The sequence below is a fragment of the Sarcophilus harrisii genome, chromosome 3 (genome assembly GCF_902635505.1).
Source record: "Sarcophilus harrisii chromosome 3, mSarHar1.11, whole genome shotgun sequence".
In the NCBI taxonomy this organism is placed as follows: domain Eukaryota; kingdom Metazoa; phylum Chordata; class Mammalia; order Dasyuromorphia; family Dasyuridae; genus Sarcophilus; species Sarcophilus harrisii.
Window position 1 is genome coordinate 286,370,995 of NC_045428.1, and position 27,901 is coordinate 286,398,895.

Below are 27,901 nucleotides of genomic sequence, written 5' to 3' on the forward strand. Positions count from 1 at the left end.
AAACAGGTAGTCGGTGCTCTTTTTAAATTAATGGTGTATCAGAGTTTCAAATATTGGCCATAGCTTGGCAACTTGGTTTCATGTGGTGATAGATTTTTGTTCCTTAAAAAAATATCCTTGGGGGGGGGAAAAACTGGAATACATGGTTTTGCAAGGGCTAATGTTACAGAATTATCCTTGCATATGTTTAGAAAAATAAAAAGCTTTAATAAATTTTTTTTAAATCCCCTGGAGGAAATTAATCAGTTATGAGGGTTTTGTGGGGAAGGGTTGGGGGGGATATTGTAGTTGTAAAAGTGATGGGCGAAGCTAGACTTGGTGAATGCATGAAGTGGTCCAGTTAATTTGGATTTGAGAACACTAACCTGGACTAGTGGTTACTAGTTGCATTGCAGTTGATAACATTGCATCATTACCAATAATTTTAAAAGATTCATGCTTTCATTAGTATTATATTTCATCTTTGACATATAACCCCTTTTATATCTTATGTTTCATTAATTGTTGGGGCTCAAAAATAATTGCCTCTTGGGTGCCCTATTGGGAAATGGTAGCCAAGTTTAACTAGGCTGATTGTCTTAAGAAAGAGTGTCTATTTCCAAGTCATATTTAGCATCTTTGCAGATTGCAATCCCATTGGACCTGCCAGAATTTGCATTCTTTTAACATAGTCTTTAAGAACTTTATGTCACCTCTCTGTCATAATGAGACATCAAGAGTAGAGCAATAGTGAAAGAGAATGCATTATGGAGCAACTTAAATAAAAATCAAATTTTCCTGTGAATGATATTAATAAAATGAAAATGAAAGAAGAAGGAATATGAAGACTGAATCAAAGTGTTTGCTTAAATCTATAAACAGTATCAAAGAAGGTCTTAGACCTATAGATTTTTAGTATAAATAAATGGAAATCTTTTTTAGAAGAGTAAATTGTTATAATTTTTTGGATGAGAGGGGGGTAGCAGATAACACTAGAAATCATTTAGTCATATTCATGTGATTGTAAATATCAGGAAAAACAGTGAAAGAACAAGCAAGGGTTGGATACTTTAGTGGGAGAGAAATTGAAATTGGATTAAGGGAGAGAATTAGAGAAAATGATCAAACCTGGGTGACAACTTAAAAAGTTTTTTTAAGGTAAATGTTAGCCATACCATGATTCATGGTGCTAATTATAGCATTACTTAGTGCTTAAATAGTCCTTTTAAACTTTAAACTACTTAACTGCTTATTTATTACAACACACTAGTCAGTAGGGTATTATAACTAAACATCCCTGAAGGCAAGAATATTTTTGGTTGCCTGTCACTTCTCTTGACTTTGAAGCTCCACTCCCTCAGTGTTTCTTTATTGTCTGTCCTCTATCCTTTAAATATCTTCAGGTATTTGCAAACCTGATATTTCAGAATCTTGTCACAAATTATCCTTATTTTAGTTTGCAGAAATGTGATACTGCAAAATCAGAAGTAATGAACAAGAAAATGACAAAACTCTTAAATAATATGAATTTTAAAATAAAATTCTTTTTTGTTCATTAATTTAATTTAGTTGCTCAGAACAATGCTTTGGAAAAGAAACTTGGAGACTTGTAGCATTTTTAGGAGAAATTTTGTTTTCAAAATTATGAAGATAATATAACAAAGAAAAGAATCACATTTGGCGGTATTACTTTTGGTTGAACTCTCATTTTATGTGTGTAACTAAAACTAAATATATATCTAAGTTATTACAATTGACATTTGAACAAATTTATGAATATAAAATCTGATTTAATTTGTTTTGTACCACCTACATTTCCCAATGTATCCCTGCCCTATCTCTTAACAAACAATTCCTTGTAACAAAGAATTTAAAATTTAAAAAAGGGGAAAAGCTCAGCAAAACTAGCCAACACATTTAGAAAGTTTCACATCTATAATAAATCTCCTATATTTTATTTGGGACCAAAATTGGTCATAATTTGACAGCATTCACTTTCAATTATTTTGTTACTATTTATATTATTGTCATCATATTTATTATTTTCCTGTTTAATCTTCTTGGAATCTGCTCATATAATTTTTCTCATACTTCTATGTATTCATCATAATTATCATTTATTATAATACAATAATATTCTATTACAATAATGTCCTTCAATTGATTTAGCTATTCTATATTTGAAGGGCACATATTTGTTTTCAATTTCTTGCTACTACGCAAAGAGCTACTATAAATATTTTGGTGTATATTATAATTTTTTTTTATCATTGACCTCCCTGAGACATATGCTTAGTAATGGAATCTTTGGGTCAGAGGGTATAAACATTTTCATCACTTTTCTTTGAATTAATCCAAATTGCTTTCTAAAATCATTGGACCATTTCAGAGCAGTTCATTAATATGCACATTTTTCTATAACCCCTGCAACATTTACTTCTGTCATCTTTTCCATCTTTTGTCATCTTCACCAATTTATTGAGTATGAGGTAAAGCCTCTGTTTTGTTTTTAATTTATGCTTCTCTTATTTATGACTTAGAAAAAACCTTTATAGCATTGTTAAGAGTTTGCAATTCTTCTTTTGAGATCTCTTTATTCTCTTTATTCATATGTTTTAGCCACTATCTTTTGGGGCCATAAGTTACTGGTATCTTAGATGCCAAAATACTATTAGTGATATTTGATGTAAAGATCCCCCCTCCCAGTCAACTCTTTTCTTCATTGTATTTTGTTGGTGCAAATCTATTTTATTTTTATCTCTTCTATCTCTTTAATTGACTAAGGTCAGTTGGCTCACTGGTCAAAGCTATGAAGGTTATCTGATTTAGTTATCTAATCTAACTTAAATAATCTAATGTGATAGATTAGTTAGAATAATCTAACTTAAATAATCTAATAACTTAAAATCAGATAACTAATCAGATAAAATCAGATAACTAATTTAGTTATCTGATTTTAAAATGGTGTGATCTTCAATCCATTTTAAGATTGGCATGTGATGTAATATGTTACATTCTACCTAATTTCTGATAAATTGCTTTCCATCTTCTCAGGATTTTTATTTGTTTGTTTTTTTGGGGTCCGCTAGGTATTTCTTTCCTAGATAATTTCTATTTTCAGATTGACCTTATTCTTAAATTTTAATCCAAAGGAGATTGTTTCTTCAGGCAAGCTGACCAGTTTGGGGGACAGAAATAATCATAGAAGATAGACTTTGCCCCTTGTGGAATACATTGGTTTCTTTCCCTTAGTGAAAATTTAGCATATAATAAGTAATTTCTTTAGTCATGTGAATTTAAACATATAGTCTATCAAACATAAAAGCATGATTGTATTCTTTGACATTAACCTCAGAGTTTAGTAATATCATGCCCAACTATTCTACTTTCTCTTTATAATTCAATATTGAGTCAGTCACCCATAAATTTATACATTCTCTCTAAATTTGTTTTTGCTTTTAGAGTACTAAGAAATTATATAAGATCTGTTATGTATGATAATACTTCCTTTCATTATTAGCTTTGTGTCATTTTTAGCTTTTAAGCAATCATCCAATTATTTGGTGACCAAGTCTTTATGATTCTTGTAGATTTCAAATTTTTTTTCTGTTTTCATTTTCCCACATTTTTCTTTGTTTTTCTTTGGTGGTAACCACATCCCATGTCCTATATCATTCTTTTTTGCATTTCTTTATCTTTTGATGCATTAGGCCTAGAGTTGGGGAGACCTGTGCTATCTGACCTTGTGCTAATCATTTAAATTCCACTGCCTCAATTTCTTCAACTGTAAAATAGGTATAGCAATAGTATCCACTCCCAGGGATATAGTGAGGAGCAAATGAAAAAATACATGTAAAATCCTTGGAACAGATGGTCCCTGGCATATAATAGTCATTGTATAAATAATTGTTATGTTGTTGTTATTATTATTGACATCTTATTGTTGTTATTAATATTATCACTTTTTTCTACTGTTAGCATTTTTAAGGTATACATAATGTAGAATTTTTATTTTTATTTTTATTTATTCTTTTGCAAGGCATTTGAGGTTTAAATGACTTGCTCAAGGTCACACAGTTAGGAAGTGATCAGTGTCTTAGGCTAAATTTGAACTCTGGTCCTCCTGACTTTAGGGCTTATGCTCTCTCCACTATACCATCTAGCTGCCCCTATGTTTTATTTTTGAACCACCCTCCACTCTAACACATACACACCTTGCTGCCTAATAATAGTCAAAATGGTGCTGGAGATTTTTTCACCAGGTTAGTTTGTTTCTCAGGTCAGAGCTAACAACCCATAATCTGCTAAGCAGAATTTAGATTATTTTGCATTATCTTCCATTACTTCACTTTGAAGCTCTCCTTTTACTCTTCTTTTTATTCACACAACTTTTTGAGATAATTCTGTAATTTATTCCGGTTGTTTTAATATTTTACTTTCTAGAAAAAATTTAATACCATCTCTAAACCAGAAGGTTCACTCACTGTAAACAATATTTTCTAAATAACTTATTAAAATATTCAATAAAATTGGTTCAACTCTGAACTTTAGAAGACCCCAATGTTTACTTTTCTGTATTTGCAGAAAGGTTTATTGTACCTACCATTTTCTTCCTGTTTCTAAACCAGGTCTCTATTCGTGAATTCCACATTTACCCCCAATTTTATGGTGCAACAATTTAAAAATAAACCCTTTGTCAAAGACTTTTTAAAGGCATTAAATGAATTTATATGTACTGGTTCTCTCTTGTTCACCCTCTTATTTACCTTTCAAAGGAAATAAAAGTAAGATATCAACACTGTATTACTTTCTCCCTAGTTTTCTTCTTTAAAGATTATATTTGCTGAAGTATTTAGTGATCTTACCTACCATTATGCCTTTCCAGGCATGAAAGTACAACTTTTTGTTGGATGAAGGGATGTCCTTCTATATGGGTTGGGATTCACATTATCAGTAGTCCATTGCCTGGCTCATTAGCTGTTTATAATGACAGGTTACACATTTTGGCCAACAGTTTTACAATTTCACCCTTGAGTTCCTTTAAGCATTTGGTTGGATGTCATCCAGTCTTAATGATTTATTTACACCTACCTTGTCAATTAGGACTTACTATTTTGAGCATTTATCACTGCTTATTCTAATAACTCTGATCTACATATTGCAAAAACAATTTGAAAATGAGAGTCTCCTGAGGTTCAGTGTTGGGATGAGTCTTATTGAGTATTTTTATAAATTAATTAGAAATGGAAGATATTATATGACGTCTTCCTCAATAATCTACAAATTTAGCATTTCATTCCATATCTCTGCCATTTCTTTTCTTGAATGTATGATTTGTACCTTGATCACCAAGGGATCCTGCTGAATAGTAGCTTCCTTCCATCCTTGGCTTTGTTCATAACTTTTTAATTATTATTTTGGGTGAGGGTCTATTTAAATGTTTTGCTCAAATTCTTGTGTTTAAGAATAATAATCTTATTCACTATAAAATGTTTTACATAGACAACACCAAAGACAGTTGTTGAGCCATTGCCTGAAATATTTTGCTGGTCTCTAGGCAGAAGGAACTTGTTAGAGAGAAAATTCCATTAGTATTTGCCCTCTGAATCTCATTTCTTGGACTTGTTTTTATTTTACTTGGCAATGGTTCCTTTAGAGTAAAAGATGGCACAAAATCATATTACAGCCAAGACTAACTCAGTATAAGAGTGTTTTTTAAAATATTAATTTTTTCAGGGAAAAAAAGAATAAAAATCCTTTTTTTTCTTTATAATATTTGTATTGAAAATGTAAATATAGTGCTTTTACCATCAGAGACATTGGATGTCAATTATTACTTTGATAGAGATGAGATCTGATATTTGGACAAAGCTATCATGTCTTACCTCGAGACAGCTTTTCTCTAGACAAAACATCCCAAATACTTTTAAGAGGTCGAATTTTAACCAGGTAAAAACTACAGATTTTGAAAAATCCAGATGACAGCCAAGATGGTAAAGAACTGTGAGTCCACTTAATAAAGATCCATTGAAAGAACTCAGAATATGGAGCCTGAAAAAGAAAAGACTTAGAGGGACTATGATAGCTCTTTTCAAGAATTAGAAGAATTGTTTTATGGAAAAATTGTTGGACATACGTTCTGATAACACAGGGCAAAACCACAAGCAGTGGCCAAGAATGGCAAATGGGGAGATTTAGTTTTGGTGTCAGGGCTAACATTTCCTAACATTCAAAATTATCTAAAAGAGGAGTGAGTTGCCTTAAGAAATGGTTGGCTCTCCCTTGGAAAGTCTTTAAGCAGTGACTTCTTTATATTCTGTAATTCTTATCCATATTTCCCCATAAGTAATTTATAATTTTAATTAAAATTCTTGACTTCCTTTAGTTGAATTCTGTTATTATTTTTCAATTTATGTGAAGTAATTCTTTGATAGTTTTATTGACATAATTCTAAATAAGCAAATTAATTTAGGCAGTAATATCATTTTTATTATATTGATCTAGCCTTATCTAATCCGTAGAAGTTCTGTCAAACATGCCTAGGGATTTTTTTTTTTTTTTGGTCTTTTAATGTTTCACAGATACTAGAATAACACTTAGGCTATATATTTACTTATCTCTTATTCTTACCACAGAAGCAAGACACCTCCTTATTTAATGATTCATTTTTTCATTCATTCAGCATTTATCAAGTTCTTTTTATATTCTTTTATGTGCTAGATTATGGGTTTACAAAGACAAAAATAAAAAATAAATAAAAACACACCAGCTTCTCTAACACAAGGGACTTACTGATAAATACAGTATTTGTACAAGTAAGTAGATATAAGAAAATTTGAGAAGTAAGAAAATACTAACATTGAGTGGATCCAAAAAGACCTCCAACGGAAGATGACATCTCAGTTAAACCTGGAAGATAACTGGTGATTCCAAGAGATGTTGAAAAAAGAGAAAAGATCTTCCAGGTGTTCAGGATAAAGCCTATACAAAATATCAGAAGTGAAAGATAAATTAATAAGTGAAAGAAAAAAGAAGTAGACCTATTTGACTAGACATTAAGGACATGAGAGAAAATCATGGAAACTAAGTCAGACATTCCTTCTTTTATGGTTTTTTGAAAGTTTTGCTTCCATTCCCCCAAAAGGTCATTCCTAGGGTAGGATATTGAAATTATTGTTAACATAATGCTTAACATAATGAGTCCCTTGATTCATTATTCTTGTATAGCAAGGACCCATTTCAGTGCCACAGTTAGTAACTGGTTGCTATCTTGCTAAGCTCTTGGATAATGTTCCCATTCTTTTCTCAGATTGGATTTCTCATATAGTCAAATTAAAAGTGTTGCAGCTTAAATGATTAAGGACTAACTATTTTGAACCAGATGGTCTATAGACATTTATGCTCAATATGTTCAAAACTATAGCCATCATCTTTCTTTGCAAACCCTTACCCCCTTCCAGTCAGCCAACAAACATTTATTTTCCTATATATTATGTAATTATATGTAATATAATCATACGTTATATATAATATATACTAATATATACTGTATATTTATTATATGTTATAGATATTATATATAAGTATATTATATCTAATATACATTTTATATTATGTTTACATGTTATATGTAATATATATAATTATATTATAATCTATTATTACTCCTCTACCCTGGGCACAGTATTAAAGGACTGGAAATACAGGCCTAAAAAACTCAGTCTTTGCCCTCAGGTTGCTTAATATCCAAACTAAATGTTCCCAGTATTAGAACACTACCTTTATTTCAGGTCCCCAGGCTCACGATCTGGATTTTTCCTTGCTTCCTTTCTATCTTTCATTCCTTCCAAATCCAATTTTTAGTATGGCCTGTTTTCTCTTTTGCATGAGCTCTAGCATATGACCCCTTCTTTTCTCTAATATTTCACTCTGGTGCAGACCCCTATCTTCTCACACCTGCTTCCTGACCTCCCTCTGCCACCCTTCCACCATGATCCGCTGACTGACCCCTTCGTGCTTCCATGGACAAGACTTTCCACCTCTTAGCTCTTGAAATTTCCACTGGCTGAGTTCCATACATGGAAAACTCTCTCTCCTCATCTCTTCTTCCTCTTGACTTCCCAACTACAATTCTGCCTTCTACAAGGAGCCAATCCCAATCCCAAAAAGAGAATCTTCTCTCTTTTGGTTATTTTAAATTTAGCCCATATTTATCTTTTGTACATCGTTATTTGCATTTTGTTTTCCCTATCGATTGGGAGCTCCTTGAAAACAAACAAGGACTGGCTTGTGTTTTTCTTTGTATCTTTAGCATTTGGCACAGTGCATGGCACTTACTTAGTAAGTGTTTAATGAGGACTGTATGATTGGTGTAAGATTTATTTACTCCACCTTTCTCCAAAGTGTTTGTGGATAGTCATCCCTGCTTTATTTTGGAGAATTTTTTTTTTCAAGAAATGCAGAGATTTTTAGGCAATACAAATGACAGCCCTGTAAAAAACCAAAATGAAACAAAATTTTAAAAACCCCCAAACAAAAGAAAAGCCCAGGTCTTTTTGCTTTTGTGGCTGGATTTCTTGTTTTTAGTGGTCTTTTTCCATCAATTGACAAGAAGTTAGTAAATAATTACTGTCATGAACTGGGCTAAATGCTGGGGATACAAAGAAAGCAAAAACCTTTCCCTACCTTAAGGAATTTACATTCTAATGGAATAGAAGACTTAAATAAATAGGTCTCTATAAAATCTATACTGAGTTAATGGAAGGTAATCTTAGAGGAGGAGTAAGAACTAGAAGTAATCTGCAAAAGATGGCATTTGAGATGAGTCATGGAAGAATCCAGATATTCTATGAAGCAGACGTGAGGAGGGGAGAGCGCTGCAAGAGTATAATAAAGGGGAGCTGTTAATTTAAGGTCACAGAGACTAGAGATAGAATGTTATAGTCAAAATCTGCAGTATGGCTGAATTCCAAAATGCATGGAGGTTGGAATAAAATGTCCAAAGGCTGTAAACAGCAGGAAAGATCTAGGTTGTGAAGCATTTTAATTGCTGAACAAAAGGCTTTCTATTTGGTCCTAGAAGTGATAAGGGACAACTGGTATTTAATGAACAGAGAATGGACACGGTCAGACCTGTGTTTTAGGAAAATTATTGTGAAAGTTGAATGGAAAGTAACTCGAGTCAGGGAGACTAATCAGAAGACCATTGCAATAATACAGGATAAAGATGATGGATTTGGGTGGCAGTTCTGTGAGGGGAGAGAAGGGATAGTATATAAGAGAAGTTGTGATGTAGAAATGGAAAGATTTGTGAAGTGATTGGATAAGATATATGGGGTAAGAATAAGAAGTAAAAATGAAAGTTGCAAATCTAGGAGAACAAGCAGATAGACAGTTGGTGTAGTGGGCTGAATGCTGGACCTGGAGTCAGAAAAATCTTATTTCAAATTCCACTTCAGACACTTGCTATGTGACCTTTGTCAAGTCATTTAACTTTTTTCTTTGTTTTAAATTTTGCATCTGAAAAATGGAGATGTTAATAATAGCACTTCTTTCTAAGGGTTGTTATAAGAATAAAATAAAATAATATTTGTAAAATACTTAGCAAACCTTAAGCAGAACGTAAATGCTAGTTCTGGTTGGTGATGTAACTTCCAGTAAGAAATGTCCTATAGGGAATTGGCAGGGTTTTGTTGTTTTTGTTGTTATTTACTGTAATAATAACAGTCATCTTATATCACCCATATTTTTATTTTATATTTACTTGGAACTATCTTTACTGAGACATAGCAAATCATATGAACTGAATTTTATTATTATTTTCACATTACTTATGGGTTTGTCTGTAAAAAGAAAAAAAACTAGAAGCTGGAATAGATAACCTCTAAGAGCCCTTGTAGTCCTGTCTGTAAAAAGAAGAAAAAAAAACTAGAAGCAAATGTTAGAATCTTGGTCTCTAGTATAATAATAACAAGGACAAACAATCCTATGTACAAACACTTTTTTATTTTCATTCAGATATCTTCAAATACGTCACATCCAGAGGCTCCTGCCCCTGCCAAACAGTGTGAAGAGTCAGCCTTGTTTCAATTTGCAGAGGTATGGTAATTTTTCTTCAACATTTTGGTTGGTGTGTGTGAGCGTGTGTATTTTATTAACAAAGTCGTGTAAGTCTTTTATGACCATGTAATCACTTGGGAAGCACCTAAGTATTTAATGAGTATGAAATAGTCACTTTGTCATAAAATCATATAATATGGTTCTGTGGAGAAACAAAACAAAACACCTTTTAGTCTCAGGAAACCTTGAGATGGGGATTAATAATGGACAGTGAACTCTAGGTCTGGTATTTGAATATCTGTGATATATCACTTGTAACACAATTCCCTGTCTGGAGTTTCTAGTTTCTGTTGGTGTAAATAGAACTAATCAGAAGTTGTTCATATTTTATAATAACTAATGCTTTCAGAATAGACTAAGCATTAGTAACTCATTTATTTTAATGGTAACATGATTTATCAGGATAGCCAAAGGATCCCGATTTGTTGGCTTTCTTGTAATGATGACATTGGACAGTGTGATTCATGAATTGTGTTTTTATGGTTATACAGCCACAAATCTGATCTGTTAAAGTATTCAGCTATCCTTTTAGGTATCATAGCTAGTATTTTTCTTGCTCTTTTGGCTCCACACATTTTCTCTGGCTATCTCCCATCTCTTTCCTGATCTCCACTTCCTATGTATCCTGGCTTCCTTCAAATCCCAGCTGAAATCCTACCTTCTTTAGAAAGATTCTCTCAGCCTTTTTACTTATATTCTTTTTCTTCTCTTTTTTTATTGCCTGTTTATCCTATATATCTTTTTTGTATGTATTTTTGACTTCTTGTGTCCTTCATTCAATTGTAAACTTCTTGAGGACAGAGACGATTATTTGACTTTCTTTGTGCCACAGTGCCTGGCATATAACAAGCCCTGTGAATGCTTATTGACTTAACCTTAGATTAATTTAGATAGGATCACATGGGAACCTAGATATCCTTGCACTAGAGAGAGAAGGGAAAAAAGAAAAAAACTAAAATATACATTAAAAAGGACTCAGAGACATTGATAATGAAAATCCAAAACCTTAGATATTTCCACAGAGGCCCCAGCTTTAGTCATGTACTCATTACTAAATAAATATATAAAAGATATTATCCAAGTATGAAGGAATTGATGTTTTATATATTTCTTTGTTGTTGTTAAAGCTAAAGAAGAAGGTGATTATATCCACTCAGTAAACATTAGTAAGCAACTACTCTATACAACATATTGTGTGATTTGGTACAAAGTACTTAACCTCTTTGGGACATAGTTCCCACATTTGTAAAAGGAGAGGGCTGGAATAGATAACCTCTAAGAGCCCTTGTTATCCTAAATCTTAATTCATTTTCCATTGAATTAAAAATTAATTTTCTCTTATGCTCACTATTGAGGAGAGAGACAGAGAGAAAGATACGGGAAAGGTGAGAGACAGACAGAGGTGGAGAGAGGAGAGAGAGAGAGACAGATAAAGAAACAGCAAGAGATGGAGCTAAAGAGAGACAGATAAAGAAAGGGGAAAGAGAGGCAGTAAGATGGAGAGAGACAGACAGAGGGAGAGAGACAGAAAGATAAAGGGGAAAGAGAGATAGCAAGAGAGAGAGAAGAGAAGAAAGAATAAATCCCTGTAACAGATATGCATAACCAAGCAAAACAAATCTCTGCATTGGCCATGTCCAAAAAGTACGTGTCTCATTTTTCACCCCGAGTCTATCATTTCTCTGTCAGGAGATATAAGTAGCATGCTTCATCATTGCTCCAGCTTTAAATCTATGATCCTGTGAAGAAATCTGCAGCCTGGTCAGCTATGGAATAATGCAATATAAGATGGCTATGTAGCGAAATAGAGCTAGCTAGGTGTCTCAATGGATAAAGCACCAGGTCTAGAGTCAGGAAGACTTGGGTTCAGAACTAACATTAGAAACTGTGTGTCACTTCATCTTGGAGAAAAGTAGGTGACTTTAATGGATCAATTGCTGGTTCTGGAAAATCTGGGTTCAAATCCAAACGGGGAGACACCCTAGAAGTGTGATCCTGAAAGAGTCACTTAACCTCTGTTTGTCTTAATCTATTGGAAAAGGACACAGCAAGTCACTGCAGTGCATTTGCCAAAAAAGTGGGATGGTAAAGAGTCAGATGTGACTGAACAAGTTAGCAAAATAAGAGAAGTGCTATAAAATGAGAAGTATTATAAGAGGTGCCCTTATGGTTCAGAAGAAGAAGAAAGACAGTTGGAAAGGCTTCTTCATTCATGGGGGTGGAATTTGAGCTGGTCCTTGCCAGAGAGGCTGCTTCAGTTGTTCAGCCATGAGATAATGAGGGCGGTGGAATTAGGAAAAAGGGGAAAGCTGTCAAGTGAGAGTCTGGCCATCTCACTGTTAGGAATTTGACCTATTAAACAACCAATTCTGACAGATCCATATAGTTAAGTGTGTCTTTATTAGTTTTTCATCCCAAATTGATGGAGATTGGGAGGGGAAAAATATATATATTTAGGTTTGGAGGAAAAAGTAATCAATGAAGTTTTCTGATTATTACCAACATCTATTTGACTGGAAAAATAACAATAATCCTGCATTGTATCTTTGTGGCAGCAAAAATTTTAGTGCCCTCTACTAGGAATGAACCAAAGTGATCTATTACTCACATTGAGATCAAATTCTTTAGAAAAAAATATCATTCTGTCTCTTTAGTTATATCAAATATTAATTTGCTACTTTTCTGGCTTGTTTATCTGCTTGCTTCCTTAATAGTGCAACATTTATCTTGGCTGTTTGGGTGTTGCTTTATGAAACTTGTAATAAAAAAATATCGTATAATTCTATTGTCTCATAAAGAACAATTAGGTTGATGAATTCTGAATAAATTAACATGTTGTAATAATCTTCCATTATGAAAAACAGACCATTATTTTCACTGTCTAGGGGGATAGTTTTGTAGCATTTATTTGTCTTTATTGTCATCCATTTGATGTTAATAAAAATTTTAAAGTAAAGAAAGAAAACATCTGGCAAAAGGATAATTCGTTTTTCATGTGAATTCTGAGTCAGCCCCTTCCAGTTCCTTAGAATCATTTGTTTTCCATTCAAGACAGAACTGATTTGCTTGTTCTCATGTTTTATTGTTTTAGCACTCTAGGTTATGAACAATAATACAAGTAATAGCTAATCTTTGACATATCTGATCTCTTTAGCATGTTGTAACTACTCCAAGGTGTTTATCTTAGTTTTAGGTCTAGCCTAGGATTCAACAGCTGGCACAATTGCATTTAAAAGTTACTACCACTCAGACGTGATTTAAATATTTGGTAAACAGTATATCATTGGGTTCATTATTGCTTCTGTTCAGTTGTGTCAGATTCTTCATGATCCCATTTGGGGTTTTCTTGGGAAAGATACTGGAGTAATTTGCCATTTTCTTTTCCTGCTCACTTTACAGATGAGGAAATTGAGACAAACAGGGTTAAGTGACTTGCTCAGAATCATACAGTGTCTTAGGCCAAATTTCAACTTGGGAAAATATGTTTTTCTGCTTGGAGGCCCAGCACTCTATCCACTGCACAACCTTCTTGCCTTTGGGTTTATACCAGAATATCTCTTGTTCTGAGTGAAGCTCCATAGGTGAGCATGATGTTGGAAGAGCAGTTGGTCTGTGTATCTGGAAAGGGGAATTGCTGGCTCACTCATAAACCAATTGATTATTGATTGTTTCCTTCTTTAGCTCTATAATACCTCTTCTTATTTTCCTCCAACCATTCACTTATAGTTGTACATCAGGCCCTTTCATAGCAAGTGATATTCGTGATTTTTGGCCTAGTTCTTCCTAAATCATTTTTGCTAGAATAAAAAGTATCTTTCTCTTTACCTGGGAGAGAATTCCACAGTGAAACAAGAGACAGGTAATGCATCTTCTGCTTAAACTCAATTGGAGGAAGTTATATAGAGCACTCTAAAATAAGAGGATTAATTTGAACACTTGTAGGAAGGTCATTGCATACCAGTAGTACTATCATCTCTGTATTATCCAGACTGATGAGAGGAAACACAAAGTGGTTAATAAAAAAGATAATTTTCATTCTCTCTTACCATGAAGGAAAATAGAAGGGGAATGGGATATGAGAAGGAAGGGGAGAGGATAAAAGAGAAGGAATATTGGGGGAGGGAGTGTTCAGTAAATCAGTAAATACTTTTGAGAAGGAACAGGGTGAAAGGAGAGAAAATAAATGGAGGTGGGGAATACAATTAGCAATAGTAATTGTAAAAAAAAAACAAAAAAACAAAAAAAAAAACAGATTTTGAAGTTTCTCTTGCTCATTTCTCAAACATAGAGGGAACCGAGTCAAATTTATAAAAAAATAAAATTCGTGCTCCAACTGATAAATGATTAAAAGATATGATCTGTGCCCAAAAGGCTATAAATTTATATACATCTTTTGACCTAACAATACTACTACTAGGCATGAATACCAAAAGAGATTTGGGGAAAAAAAAAAAGGAAAATGACTTATATGTACTAAAAATATTCATAGCAGCTCTTGTTTCAGGGCAAATTCTTCTTGGGGAAATTAAGGGGATGCCCATCAATTGAGAAATGACTCAATAAACTATGATATGCATTTGTGATGCCTTATTAATGTCCTATAGGAAATGATGAGTAAGATACTCCCAGGGGAAAAAGAACAATCTGAAAAGTTCTCCATGAACTCAAGTAAAATGAAATGTACTGTATAGAATGTAATAGCAATGTTCTGACATGTCCATCTGTAAATGACTTTGCTATTCTCAGTAGTATAGTCGTCCACGACTATTTTAAGGGTCTTATGATGAAAAATTCTATCTATACTAAGAAAAGGAACTTACTGTCTCTGAATACAGATTGAAATAGTCTCTCTCTTTTCCACTTAATTTTTCTTGAAGGTTTATATTTTCATTAGGGTGGGAGATCTGTTTTCTTTTACAATTTTATTTTTATGGAAATGTTTTGCATAACTTCACATGTGTTTTCTTAATTGTGGGGGAGGGGATAAGGGAGAGAACCTAAAACTCAAAAATTTTAAAAGCAAATGTAAAAAATTTTTTGTTTTGAATATAATTGGGGAAATATTAAATAAAACATAATAATTTTCATTTGGAATTAGATATTATAAAATTCCTTTTTCTTATATTTTCTTCATATGCTTTTGTTTAGCCTACTATTAAGATTAGCTTGTATTCCTTAAGCATACACTATGAATGGAGGTTGGAGGAAACAGTCCAAAAATATATGGAATGGCAACAGATAAATAGTCTGTTAAGTTAAAATTTAGGTCTTATGTAATTTACAAAACGATAGCTAAAAAGTAGTAAAGATAAAGTTCTTGGGCTATTGAGTCAGAGAACCTTTATGAACTTGGTAAGTCACTCTTTTAGTATTCAAAGAAGATGGCTGATATTCTCATCCTTAAAAGGAAGGAATTTAACTAGGTGAATTCTAAGAACTTCCTAGCCATGAAATATTATGAGTCTTTGATCTTTGGCTAATCAGTAAGAATTATGCATGGATGTGGATGTAGGTACATGCACATGTAAATATACTTACATCCATATGTAAATAATATAATTATTAAATATAATATAAATAATATCCATATATATGTATGTTAGTGTAGGTATATGTATATGCATAAAGAGAGCATTTATTAAGCACTTACCAGGCACTATACTAAATTCTGGAAATACTGCTGCTGCTACTACTGTGTTCATGACTACAACAACTACTACTATAAAGTAGTACTAATATATATTAATAGATTATTTATGTTATCATATTAATTAGATACATGAAGAAATATATAATTTTTAAAAATATGTTTACAAATAGACATCTAAATATATTATATTTAGTTTTATATATTTATGTCATATATATTTAAATATAAAATAAATTTGAAAACTCCTCCCCCCCTTTTTTTTTTTTTTTTTTTTTTTTTTGCTGAGGAAATTGGGGTTAAGAGTCTGAGACCAGATTTGAACTCAAGTCCTCCTGACTTCAGGGCTGGTGCTCTGTTCACAAAAAAATAACATTTTAAAAAAGAATTCAAGGGTTAAGGTTTGCAAAATACTTTACATAGCTATCCCCCTTATCCATTGCATGGCCTGGAAAGGTTGATGCAATTAACATCCTAATTTTAGAGATGAGAAAATTTAGGCTGGGAGGAATGAAAGTACTTGGCTGGGCCCATACATCTAGTGTTTGAGGTAAAAATTTTTAAAAGCTCAGCCCTTTTTCCACAGGATCCAGCTGAATAACAACAAGGCAGACCCACCATTTTCCATACTAATAGGTAAAGGAAAAGCATATAGAAGCTGAAAGGGGACCGTAGCAGTGTGGAGATACCTGAGTTGGGATGAGGAAGACTTTGGAGATTAAGTCCAGGGATGAGTGAGGTGGAGCTTTATTGGGATCCTTCTTAAAAGGGTGGTCCCTGGGGAAGGAGCTCTCAGTGAGAAGAACAGGACTTCAGAGTAGAAGTTTCTTGTGGGTGGCAAGGGAGAAGAAGAGGAGGAGTTCAAAGAATGATGGAGGGGTTCCTAACTTTTCACCTACACTACTGATGTACCCTTCTGCTTAGTCTCTCTACCACAAATCTTTTTTTTTTTTTTTTTATTTAATAGCCTTTTATTTACAGGATATATACATGGGTAACTTTACAGCATTGACAATTGCCAAACCTCTTGTTCCAATTTTTCACCTCTTACCCCCCCCACCCCCCTCCCCTAGATGGCAGGATGACCAGTAGATGTTAAATATATTAAAATATAACTTAGATACACAATAAGTATACATGACCAAAACATTATTTTGCTGTACAAAAAGAATCAGACTCTGAATTATTGTACAATTAGCTTGTGAAGGAAATCAAAAATGCATGTGTGCATAAATATAGGGATTGGGAATTTAATGTAATGGTTTTTAGTCATCTCCCAGAGTTATTTTTCTGGGCATAGCTAGTTCAGTTCATTACTGCTCCATTAGAAATGATTTGGTTGATCTCGTTGCTGAGGATGGCCTGATCCATCAGAACTGGTCATCATCTAGTATTGTTGTTGAAGTATATAATGATCTCCTGGTCCTGCTCATTTCGCTCAGCATCAGTTCGTCTACCACAAATCCTAATTAAAATCCTGCCTTCTACAGGAAGCCTTTCCTGATCCCTGTTAATTTTGGTGTCTTTCCTCTATTGGTGATTTCCAATTTATCCTGTGTATATTTTGGGGTGTACTTTGTTGTTTGTGGGTTGTCTCATTAGACTGTGATTTCTTCAGAGTAGGAGCTATCTTTTTTCTTTGTATCTCTAGCACTTAGCATAGTTCCTGGCACATAGTGGGTACTTAATAAATGTTTATTAACTGAGTCCAGGAGTGAGCAAAATAAAGCATAATTCTAAAATGCATGTGTCCCAGATGGGTGATTTGTGAATTTTTAATGTTTTTTTTTTTTTTTTTTTAGAGGTAGGAACAAGGCTATAATTAGAGCAATTCTGTGTCTATAGAAGCTGTTAGTTATATAGAAGGTAAGTGTTACACATTCTCATGGAAGGTTTTAAAGGAAAATTTAATTAGTATACACATAGTATATAGCACGTGGAGAGGGAATTTGGTATATTATTTCTCAGTGAGAGCATTACTATCGGCCCTTCTAGTGAGGAGGTAGCAGGGATCACCTCCTGCCCCCAAAACACAAATGCACATACATAAAGCCATATACTCATACACACTCATGTTCCATATCTGTGTTTATAAACAGGTTAAAGAGTTATATAATTATGATTTTTATGCTCCCAAGAGATTTCTCCATGGCCCCATAATATGTACTCTACTTAACAGCCATGGTACCTGAACTTTCACTTATAAAAGACTATTCTTTTGAATTAAGCACTGCTCATTATGGTTGTTGCTTTTAAACATACTACTCATAGATGCAGAACATATTAAACCACTAATGCCTTTGGTAGTCAAAATAGGTTCTTGAGAGACCAAATTCTTGATTGTACAAAATAAGAATAGCTTAGGAGACTCAGCATAAGAGAAGTCATCAGAGAGACATATGACCTGAAAAGCAATGAAATATTATATATTTGGACCCAAATTAATGGTTTTAAGTTTTCCTAAAGTCTTATGTGAAGCATATTCTCTATCAAAAATAAATGATTAGGTGTTTTTATTCTAATAATATTTATTTCTATGAATTTAAAAATTCTGTAGATTCACCAGATTACCAAAAAGTTCCATGACACACGCAAAAAATTAAGAATCTCTGCCCTGTTGAGAGAGAACTTTTTTCATCCTTTCTTCCATAATACTAACAGTTAAGACAATTTAAAAGCAGTAGTTGACTTGCAAGAGATAAGAGTACTAAAAGAGTGGAATGAAGGGTAGAAAATGGAGATGTGGAGAAAGAGGAAGGGAAAACCACATTATTTCATCCAGGGCTTGCCTTGTTCAACACACAGTTAATCAAGACCAATTAAACTGTCTTTAAAAAACCTTCTATGAGAATGTGTAACCGTTACCTTTCATATTACGAGCACCTTCTAAATTGGCATAGAATTGCTGTAATTATAGCCTTTGCTCATACCCCAAAACATTTTCAATTACTACATAAATCACCCATCCAGATATAACACACAGGCTCTAAAAATTTGGTTTTTTTTCCCTTCTGTCATGTATACTTTATAAGCACAAAATTATGATAATTAGATATTAACTAGACATGAACTTCCTAGCATTTCTAGAGCCTGATAGGGGGTATGAGAGAGAGAGTTAGAGAACTACCCAGGGAACATTTCATCTAAAAATCCTTTTATCACAGTGTATTGTAAATTTCTCACCATGATAGTATGTAACTGGGAATTAAGGGAAATAAAATGTTATAGAATAGGAAAAAACAATTCACACATCATATTTATTCCCTGATAGGTCTCCAATAATAAGATCAAGCAGAATCAATTGTTTAGTGCTGCATATTATATCTACAATATGATTTAAACAGCAGGAAAGATTCCTGGAGATTGTCTTCTATGACTTTTCATTCTGATTAAATGGGCCTCTTACATTCTTTTTCTTTATAGCTATCACTACAGGAAACGATCAAGTGGACTAGGTGTAAAAGGGAATGATTCCTTTCTAGAAATGCTGTAATTCATTGTGAATATTGCTTACCCAAGAGTTGTCTTTCCTTATTAAATGGACATTTATTAAAGTTGCAAAGTATTTTTGCTTCACAGGAGGACATTAACAAATATGTTAAGAATGGTATTTGGAGCACTAGCCCTGAAGTCAGGAGGACCTAAGTTCAAATCTGGCCTCAGACACTTTCCACTTTTTAGCTGTGTGACCCTGGGCAAGTCACTTAACCAACTGCCTCAGCAAAAAAAAGAAAAGAAAAAAAAATGATATTTGGCTTCTTAAGTGCAATTGATGGAAAGCTCATTGGCATATTCTCATGTCATACTCATCCAGCAATCAATCCAAATGAAAGAAACTTTGGCTTAAGGATTTTGGGGGATCAATTTTAATATTCAAAAGGCAAAAATGTATGCATTTTTAAAATAAAATCTGAGTAGAAGATAATGAAAATGTTAGCACCATTATCAACCTGTTTCTCGTGATTTTTTTTCCCCTAATCAGTAACCTATGTAGTCTGAATTTAGGCCATTATTAGCTCTGATCTTTCTATGTGCCCATATTATTATCCTAATTAATCAAAATGAGTTTTCTATCTGTAACCTTTTTGTTTCACACCTTAAATAAGTTAGGATAAGTCACTTGTAAGGAAAAATCTGTTTATTGAACACAGATGCTAAGATTAGATTCTAAAATATAACCAGATGTTAAATTTCCATGTTTTAGTTTATTGAAAGACCTTGATCAACCTGTGGTCTTCTTTCTTGTGTACTCATTTACAATTAACTTAAACTTTTATCTACACCAAACAGATTTATATGCTTCATACTTATTAGATACATTTAAAGGTTCATGTGAACAATTTAGAACAGAAAACTTTTTTTTTCTCCAAGATAAATTTGAGTTACAAAAGATCTCAGAACAAATTGATGCTAGCCTGTGCTTATTCTGTATCTCTCTGTTTAGATAGCATGTGATTTCATTAGTGTATAGTCATAGACTGCAGTTTCTCTGTGACTTCAGTAGAAAGTCTTCTGGAATTGCTCTGGTCACTCAGTGACAGCTGTGTGAATGATAGATTGGAAATTGGAAAGACATGAGCCAGAAATACTAATTAAAAGGCTATTACAGTCGCCCAACAAGCGAAGTTGGTTATTTGGACTAGCATAGGAAGTACCTTGATTGGAATGGAGACACTCCAAAGATGCTATGAAGAATTGGTAATACTTGGTGAGTTTGTTAAGTATGCCATTTGTGCTTCTCTCCAGGTCATTGACAGTGCTAATGGCTCAATCCCAAATATAGAACCCTTGAAGAATTCAACAAAGACTTGAAATATTTAGGATTACTCTTTGATTATGTTGATTCAGCCAGTTACAATCACCTAATCTCTCATCTTATTGAAAATCATTAGTGGGAAAAAATTTATTAAATCATTGGCTGACCTGTCAGTCTAGTCACTGTAAAAACTAAAGAAATAAGATTAGTTCATCACGAATCTTTCCTAATTAAGCCATGCTGGCCCTTAGTTATCACTTTTTAAATGTCCACAAGACATTTAATAGGTCTTCCAATTTTTCTAGTATTCAAAGTCACATTCATCAGTCTAAAGGTTCTACTAATGTTTATCCTTTTTTTTAAAATGATGTAACATTTGCCTTGGCAATTAATCAATCTTTAAACATTTACTGAGTGTTTCCTATATGCCAGGCATTGTACTAGGTAGTAAGGATTTAAAAAAATGAAATGACATTTACTTTTAATAAATATATTCTTTTGGAGGAGAAAATATATGTCAGTTCTTTCCTTTTTTACTCTTCTTGTTGCCAGCATAGCTTAAAAAAAAAAAAAAAAAACAACTCGAAACAACCCATTTTATTGTCCTTAGCATTTGTCAAACAACCTCTGTTCTATTTGAGCTTTGTGACACCTAAGATTTGTAGGGCTGTGTGATGCTTGTATTCATCTTCCATCATATACCCTTATTTCCAACTTCTTTACATTTCTTTTAAGATTCTATTTGGCCATTTAGCTATCTGTGTTTTCACATCAAAATCTTGAATAGCTCTGATTTTTATTCCTATTTGGAATAATTACTAATCTTAACCTTCAAAATTTGCTTCTTAAGGTTTCCCATCCCTGTTGGGCCAAGTTCCTCTAGTTGAATTTTAGTCACACACTTAATAAGTTTCTAAGGCTAGATTTGAAATCAGGAAAATGAGTTTTGCTGACTCTAGGCCAGGCATTCTATGCACTACGGCATCATCTAGATGACCTTTTCTATTTCTTAATCAGTTTCAAATAGTTTTGATGATTACTGTTTTGTAGTTATAGATGTGATACTGCTAAGGCTTCTTTCCTGCCTTTTTTTTTTTCATTATTTCTTTCCTAATTTCTTAATGATCAAAGTCAGGTGGAAAATAAATTTCCCTCTGTTTCATCTGTGAAGAAATAAAAGTAACTATTAAAGCAGAACAATGATTTACTTCTAAAAAAAAATGAGTTCTTTCAGATGTCCATATAACTGAAGTCTCCCAAAACACTATATTATGTCTCTTTTCTGGATTTGTGATTAGTTTTTACCAGCTGATCTCCTTTTGGACAAATTGTTTAATTTTTTTGCCCTTACTACAGTTTTTGTTTTTTTTGGATTATTTCCCTCCATTGCTCCTGACACAGACATTCTTTGGCTTTATTCATCTTGTTCCTGGATTTCCTTAAGTGAATATGCTTTCTTAGTATGCTAATTTATTAATGTACCACCAAGTAAAGTATATTCTTCTAAAGATATTATTTAATAACAGCTCACATCTCAACAAAATCTTGAAGTTTGCAAAGTCCTTCCATTACAACCTTTTTATTAAGAGGAATTTTTTAAAAAAATTAACTAAGCTGCAAATAGGAAAAAGGAGATAGGGAAGAGGTATGACACCCAGAGGCCCTCTCTTTGTCCACTTCAGCTGGGCCTCCCTATTTACAGAGCACCATCATCCCAAACATAATTGCTGCATTAGCCTGAGGACTAAGCTTGATGGAAGGGATAGATCACAGCAACCTTTTAAAATGGGTAGCACAAGTCTCTAGGTTTCAGGTTTTCATCTCTAAAGTGAAAGAGTTGCACTAGATGAGGAAGCTGAGTGATTAATTGATTCACTTGTAGTCAGACAGCCAGTAAGTGGATTCAAACATAGCTCTCTTGGTAACAAATCCTGTAATGTAGATATTATAACATACTACTTCTTTTGAGTTCTGTTTTACCAAGCCACATATACACTTGTGTGGTCATTTTTGCCTCTGCATAAGAATATCTAATTCACTTTATTTATTAGCCATGTCTCATTCAATGACATATAGATACCTGAGGTCATGGTTTCTCTTCCTAGTTCCTTCTTGGTTATTATCTCCCATGAACTACTAAATTCTTCTCACTGATCTTTATGGTATCTAGGTTGAAAGTTATATAGAATTGGCCTACTTTTTGATTTTCATTTAGCTTTGGCTTGAATTATCTGGGTTATTTGCTGAAATTTTTTACTTTATCATTTTGAAATCATCATCTTTGAGACATGTTCAAGAATAATTGGAGATTTCTTAGTAATGTGAATAGCAGAAGCATTTTTTCAAGCATTAATTGTATTGAAAAGTCTGATAGAATTGACAAAAACAGACCAATCCACAGTATTATAAAAAATTGATTTGGGTGTATATGTCATAGAGAACATAGTCTGCTGGAATTACTGAATGAATGTGTGAAAGAGGTATTATGTTTCATTTAAAGTACTTTTCTACTTAATGGTGCAGAAGTCATTAAAATATGATACTTACATGCCTGCTATGTGCAAAACAAAGCAAGGTAGGCAGGGGGAAATACGATAAATAAGTCATAGTACCTGTACTCAAGTAGCTATGTTATAGTGCAGGGAAGGCCCATTCCCTTTATACTGACAAATTTATTATTTTTACTGAACCAGTGATTTCATCAGTGTAGAGAATTCTGGAGAGAAAACTCAGTATTGTAATACAGATTAGCACCTTCTTTGACCATTATAGTCCTAGAGAGTTGTCTTGGGGTAGTCAAAGATTATGTGATTTACCTGGAGTCAGACAACCTGTAAGTGTCAGTCAGAGTCAGAATTTGAATCCTGACTCTAGTAAGCTCTAGCTTCACACCATTTATTGTAATGTGTAGCTGAACAATTGCTCATTAACTCTGTAAACCAGTTACTGTACTATTTCAACCAGCCAACAGGAAAGCGCAACTTAGATGGAGCACCTCACTTCCTGATGGGGAATAAATGGGTATTAACTGACTTGTTTTTTAGCATACAGGAAGTACACTTAGGTTATGCTTGACTAGAATAGGGCAGAGTTAACAGAGTTAGCATCTGGATGTAAATCATCCAAAATTTGAACTTCTCAAAAATTTGTCCAGCTGCCATCAATCCTGCCCAAATGGACAACAAACTTTTAGTCTAGATCAGGGGTCCTTAAACTACGGTCTGCAGGCCAGATGCAGCAGCTAAGGACGTTTATCCCCCTCACCCAGGGCTATGAAGTTTCTTTATTTAAAGGCTCACAAAACAAAGTTTTTGTTTTTACTATAGTCTGGCCCTCCAACAGTCTGAGGGACAGTGAACTGGCCCCCTATTTAAAAAGTTTGAGGACTCCTAGATCATCTCCCCAATCAACAAAGACTTACAGTTGAGCAGAAATTCCATAAAGGATATTTCTTATACTGTCCAAAATGATTAAGATTAGGAAAAGAGTGGTCCTAGCAATTCCCTGTAGCAAGGTAACAATGTATAGTTCCTTATTGATTATCCAGGACTGTTCCATAAGTGGGACAGCTAGATGGCACAGTGAATAAAGTGCCAGTCCTGGAGTCAGGAGAAATGACAGACAGGTATGTGTCCATAGAAAGAAAATCTGGATGTCTGAAAACAGAAAAAGTTCAAAGGAGGGGAGCTCCTAAAACCGGCTGAAACTGGGTAAAACTCGGTAGAACTAGTTGTGTAGTTAAAAAAGCTGAAAGTAGGACAAGGGTCATAGTTCAGCTAGAATACATGGGTTTAATTACTTCATAAATATTAACTTCTCCTCCCTAAGAAGAACTAAGGCCCATTTTAATGGTCATACAATGTATGTAGCAGGAGGGACACTTTAAGGGGGTATACGTTGTAGGAGGATTAGGAAAGAATGTTAACATCATCACCCCAGCCAGTGGGGAGATGAGGGATGGACTCTGAGGCCAGGAAAAGGGATATAAGGCAGTGCTCTTGTTTCTGTAAAGTGTGCGAGTTCTTCTTGAGTTTCACACCAGCTTCCTGCAGGAACATATTAAAAGTTTAAACTGCTTCACTCTTAACTCATTTTGAGTTTGTTCATTTATTGTGCCCTATTGGGTAGAATTTTGTTTCTATTAAGAAAGACTCATCTTCCTTATTTCAAATCCAGCCTCAGATGCTTAGTAGCTGTGTGAGCCTTGGCAAGTCACTTTACCCTACTGTTTGCCTCAGTTTCCTCATCTGTAAAAGGAGCTGGAGAAGGAAATGGCAAACCATTCCAATATCTTTGCCAGGAAAACCCTAAATGGAAATTCAGAGAGTCAAACAAGACTAATTAACAATTCCATAAATGAACATAAGTATTTCTGTACAAAATAAGGAAAAATAAAGAAAAGAACTGATAAGTAATAATTGCTAATAATAGTAACTAGCAATTATATAGTGTTTTAAGGTTTCCAAAGCACTTTGTAAATAGCCTCTCATTTTAGACTCATAGCAATCCTGGTAGGTAGGTGCTATTATTATCCCTTTTTTATTGATAAGGAAGCTGAAGAGGCAGAGGTTAATTGATTTGCCAAGGGCATGTAGCCAGTAAATGTTCCAGGTCAGATTTGAACTCCAGTTCATGTCTTTCTGATTGAAAGTCAGTACTCCACTGTAGTGGTTAACTGTAAGACATTTACAAATGTAGTTAGATATACTCTTAAATGAAATATTTTCATTGAACTTAATATTACTACTTCTTTTTCATTTTATAAAAGGTACTATTTGAATTATAGAATGTGTTTTAGTTAAATGTGCCCTCCCTCCTTTGGCTAGTTTGTAAGGTTGATAGAAATAAGGCCCACTACTTCATATCTTAATACCTCTTTGTTTCACAATATTTAACATTCTTTGCTTGGTGCTTACAACAGTTTGCTAATTTTTATAATTTGATTTTATGCGTTCCTTGGAGTCCTAAAGAGATTAATTTTTACTGGTGTTTGACCAAATGAAAATGATTCTATGGATTTTTGCAGTGGTAGAATCAGTGCTTTTCCCATTTAGCTTATGTCTGTTGAAAACTAACAAGAGAGATATTTTCTCATGCTGCAGTCAAATGACAACCAAGAAAATTATCACCTTAAAAATTGCCATTTAAGTGTTTGAAACCACATATTATGATTATTGAGATTTTCAGTAGTAACAACTAAAGATTAACTTATTAAAATCAGTTCCCCTGATTGGTTTGTTTCTCCTGGATTATTATAAAACCTTAGCTATGCTTTATTAATTCTTACTCTCCTCATTTGCTACTTCCTTCTCTACCAGCCCTCCCTTTGTGGAACCATGACCACGATCAAATTAACTTGTCATTGCTTCTGGATGGAATATTTCACTTTTGTTTTCCCATAATCCCACTTAACCAACCCTGTAATTTTCCTGACTAAAGTTTCACTTCTTGGTTACCACTTCTTTTTGGGTGTTTTCTCTCCCATTAATTAGATGGTAAACTTCTTGAGGACAGAAACTGTTTTTGATTTTTTCTAAGTCTTTCTCCAACTTAGCACAGTACTTGGCAATTACTAAGCGCATTAAATGCTTCCCTTTGCCCAGCCTCCTCATCCTCATTTAACTAAACTCAATAAGTTTAAACATGCAAGGGAGGTATATTGGAAAGCTTTTTGTAGCTTGGGAATAATCAAAGTATTTTAGTGAAAACTTAGTATGTATGAGGAGATGACTAACATTCTGGTATTGTAACATTCTTTATATGAATTGTTTTCAATGTAGATCTCTTCAAATACTTCACAGTTGGGTAGTCCTGAGCCCGTGAAACGCTGTGGGAAGTCAGCACTCTTCCAATTGGCAGAGGTGAGTTTCTGAGTAGCTTTTAATCTAAAAGTTAATGAAGAATTTGATGTCTCTGTCTCTGTCTCTGTCTCTCTCTCTCTCTCTCTCTCTCTCTCTCTCTCTCTCTCTCTCTCTCTCTCTTAAATACAGTCATAAGTATCAATGATATATATTCTTTTAGCAATTAGATTGTATTTACCATAGTCTTTGGAGTTAAGGTTAAAGTTAAATGACAAAAATTCTGGTGGTTAGGTTTGTTAAACATTGGAAGAAGGAGGTTGCACAATCTCTTTCTCAAGAAGTTTTTAAAAATAGGATAGTTTCTCATTTTTTGGGCAGGTTCATGCATATGAAGTTTGAGGGTAGAGAAATGGAATGAGTCATTTGCACAGCTTCTGGTAGTAATATTAGCACAAAAACCTCAGTCAGTTTCTTTTTTAAAAGTTTTTTTTTTTTTTAAATCCATAACAAATAATGATCTATCAATATGATCTAGGAAACATTATGCAAATTATTCTCAAATATTACATAGTGAATGTCTCACTGTATGACTTTTGTGGAGTTTCTGGGCCAAAAGGAGTTGAGGCTGTAGAGATTGTATACTGACCAGAAATCACAATTCTCTTATTCATGATACTGCTATCTTCCTCTTGCTCCACTCACCTCTGTCTCCTAGAGCTGTAGTTTTTTTGGCAAGGCAATTGGAGTTAAGTGTTCCCAGGTTTGTTGTGAGGATCAAATAAGATATTTAGTAAAGTGTTTAGCCCAGTCCCAAGCACATAGTAGACTTTTAATTTTCTTCCTTCAATTTTTCTCCAAGAAAACAGATAATCAACGCTTATAGTCCTTTAATGTCTGTGAAGTACTTTATATAGGTTATATTTATAGAAATCTTCCTCATCTGCCTCCATAGGTCCCAATTTTACAGATGAAGAAACTGAGTCCTTGTATAGATTGACATACACAAAAAATCTTTGGTTCCAGGCTGACAGAGGAAAATATTTTCTTTTTTACCAGAGTAAGAAGATAATAGGAGAGGTACAACATAGAAAGTAGGAGGTTAGGGTTTCCAGAGGGTCTCAGAAGTGCTCTAGCCTAATCCCCTCGTTTTACAAGGCTTTCAATAACTTTTCTCTGGTGTCTTGGGTAGGGTCTCAGAGTCAGAAATTGAACCTAGACCTTCCAACTCCAAGCCTAGCTACATCAATGCTGCCACACTTCTCTAACACTTTACTTCTGAGCCCCATATGGCTGCTGGGTGTGCTGTTGTGTAAGGAAAATGGGAAAGACGCTAGAATTTAGAACATAATGTTAATGACTTCCTTCTCCTCATTTTAAAATAATACATTTTTTAGAATATTTACATAACTGTACATAGAAAGACAAAATAGTTTGTTTTTAATTTTTTTTTTTTTTTTTTTTACTGGGGGAGGAGGAGAGGAGTAAGCCAATAAACGCTCTAGAGGGTTATCTGACCTATAAACATACATTAATTGAGAGGCAAAAATGCATAAAAATGGTCATCTAAGAAGACAAAGGGTATCTGCAGTTCAAATACCT

General features: G+C 33.7%; 1 protein-coding gene across 13 annotated transcripts in view; it reads left to right on the forward strand.

The window, feature by feature from the left end:
• BBX (BBX high mobility group box domain containing) overlaps positions 1-27,901 on the forward strand; it is a 350,166-nt gene that overhangs the window by 250,937 nt on the left and 71,328 nt on the right. For all 13 annotated transcript variants that reach the window (XM_023498945.2, XM_023498944.2, XM_031959626.1 and 10 more), the window contains 2 exons: positions 9,997-10,077; positions 26,282-26,362. In XM_023498945.2, the coding sequence (XP_023354713.1) occupies positions 9,997-10,077; positions 26,282-26,362 (162 nt within the window). The remainder of the gene's footprint in view (positions 1-9,996; positions 10,078-26,281; positions 26,363-27,901) is intronic.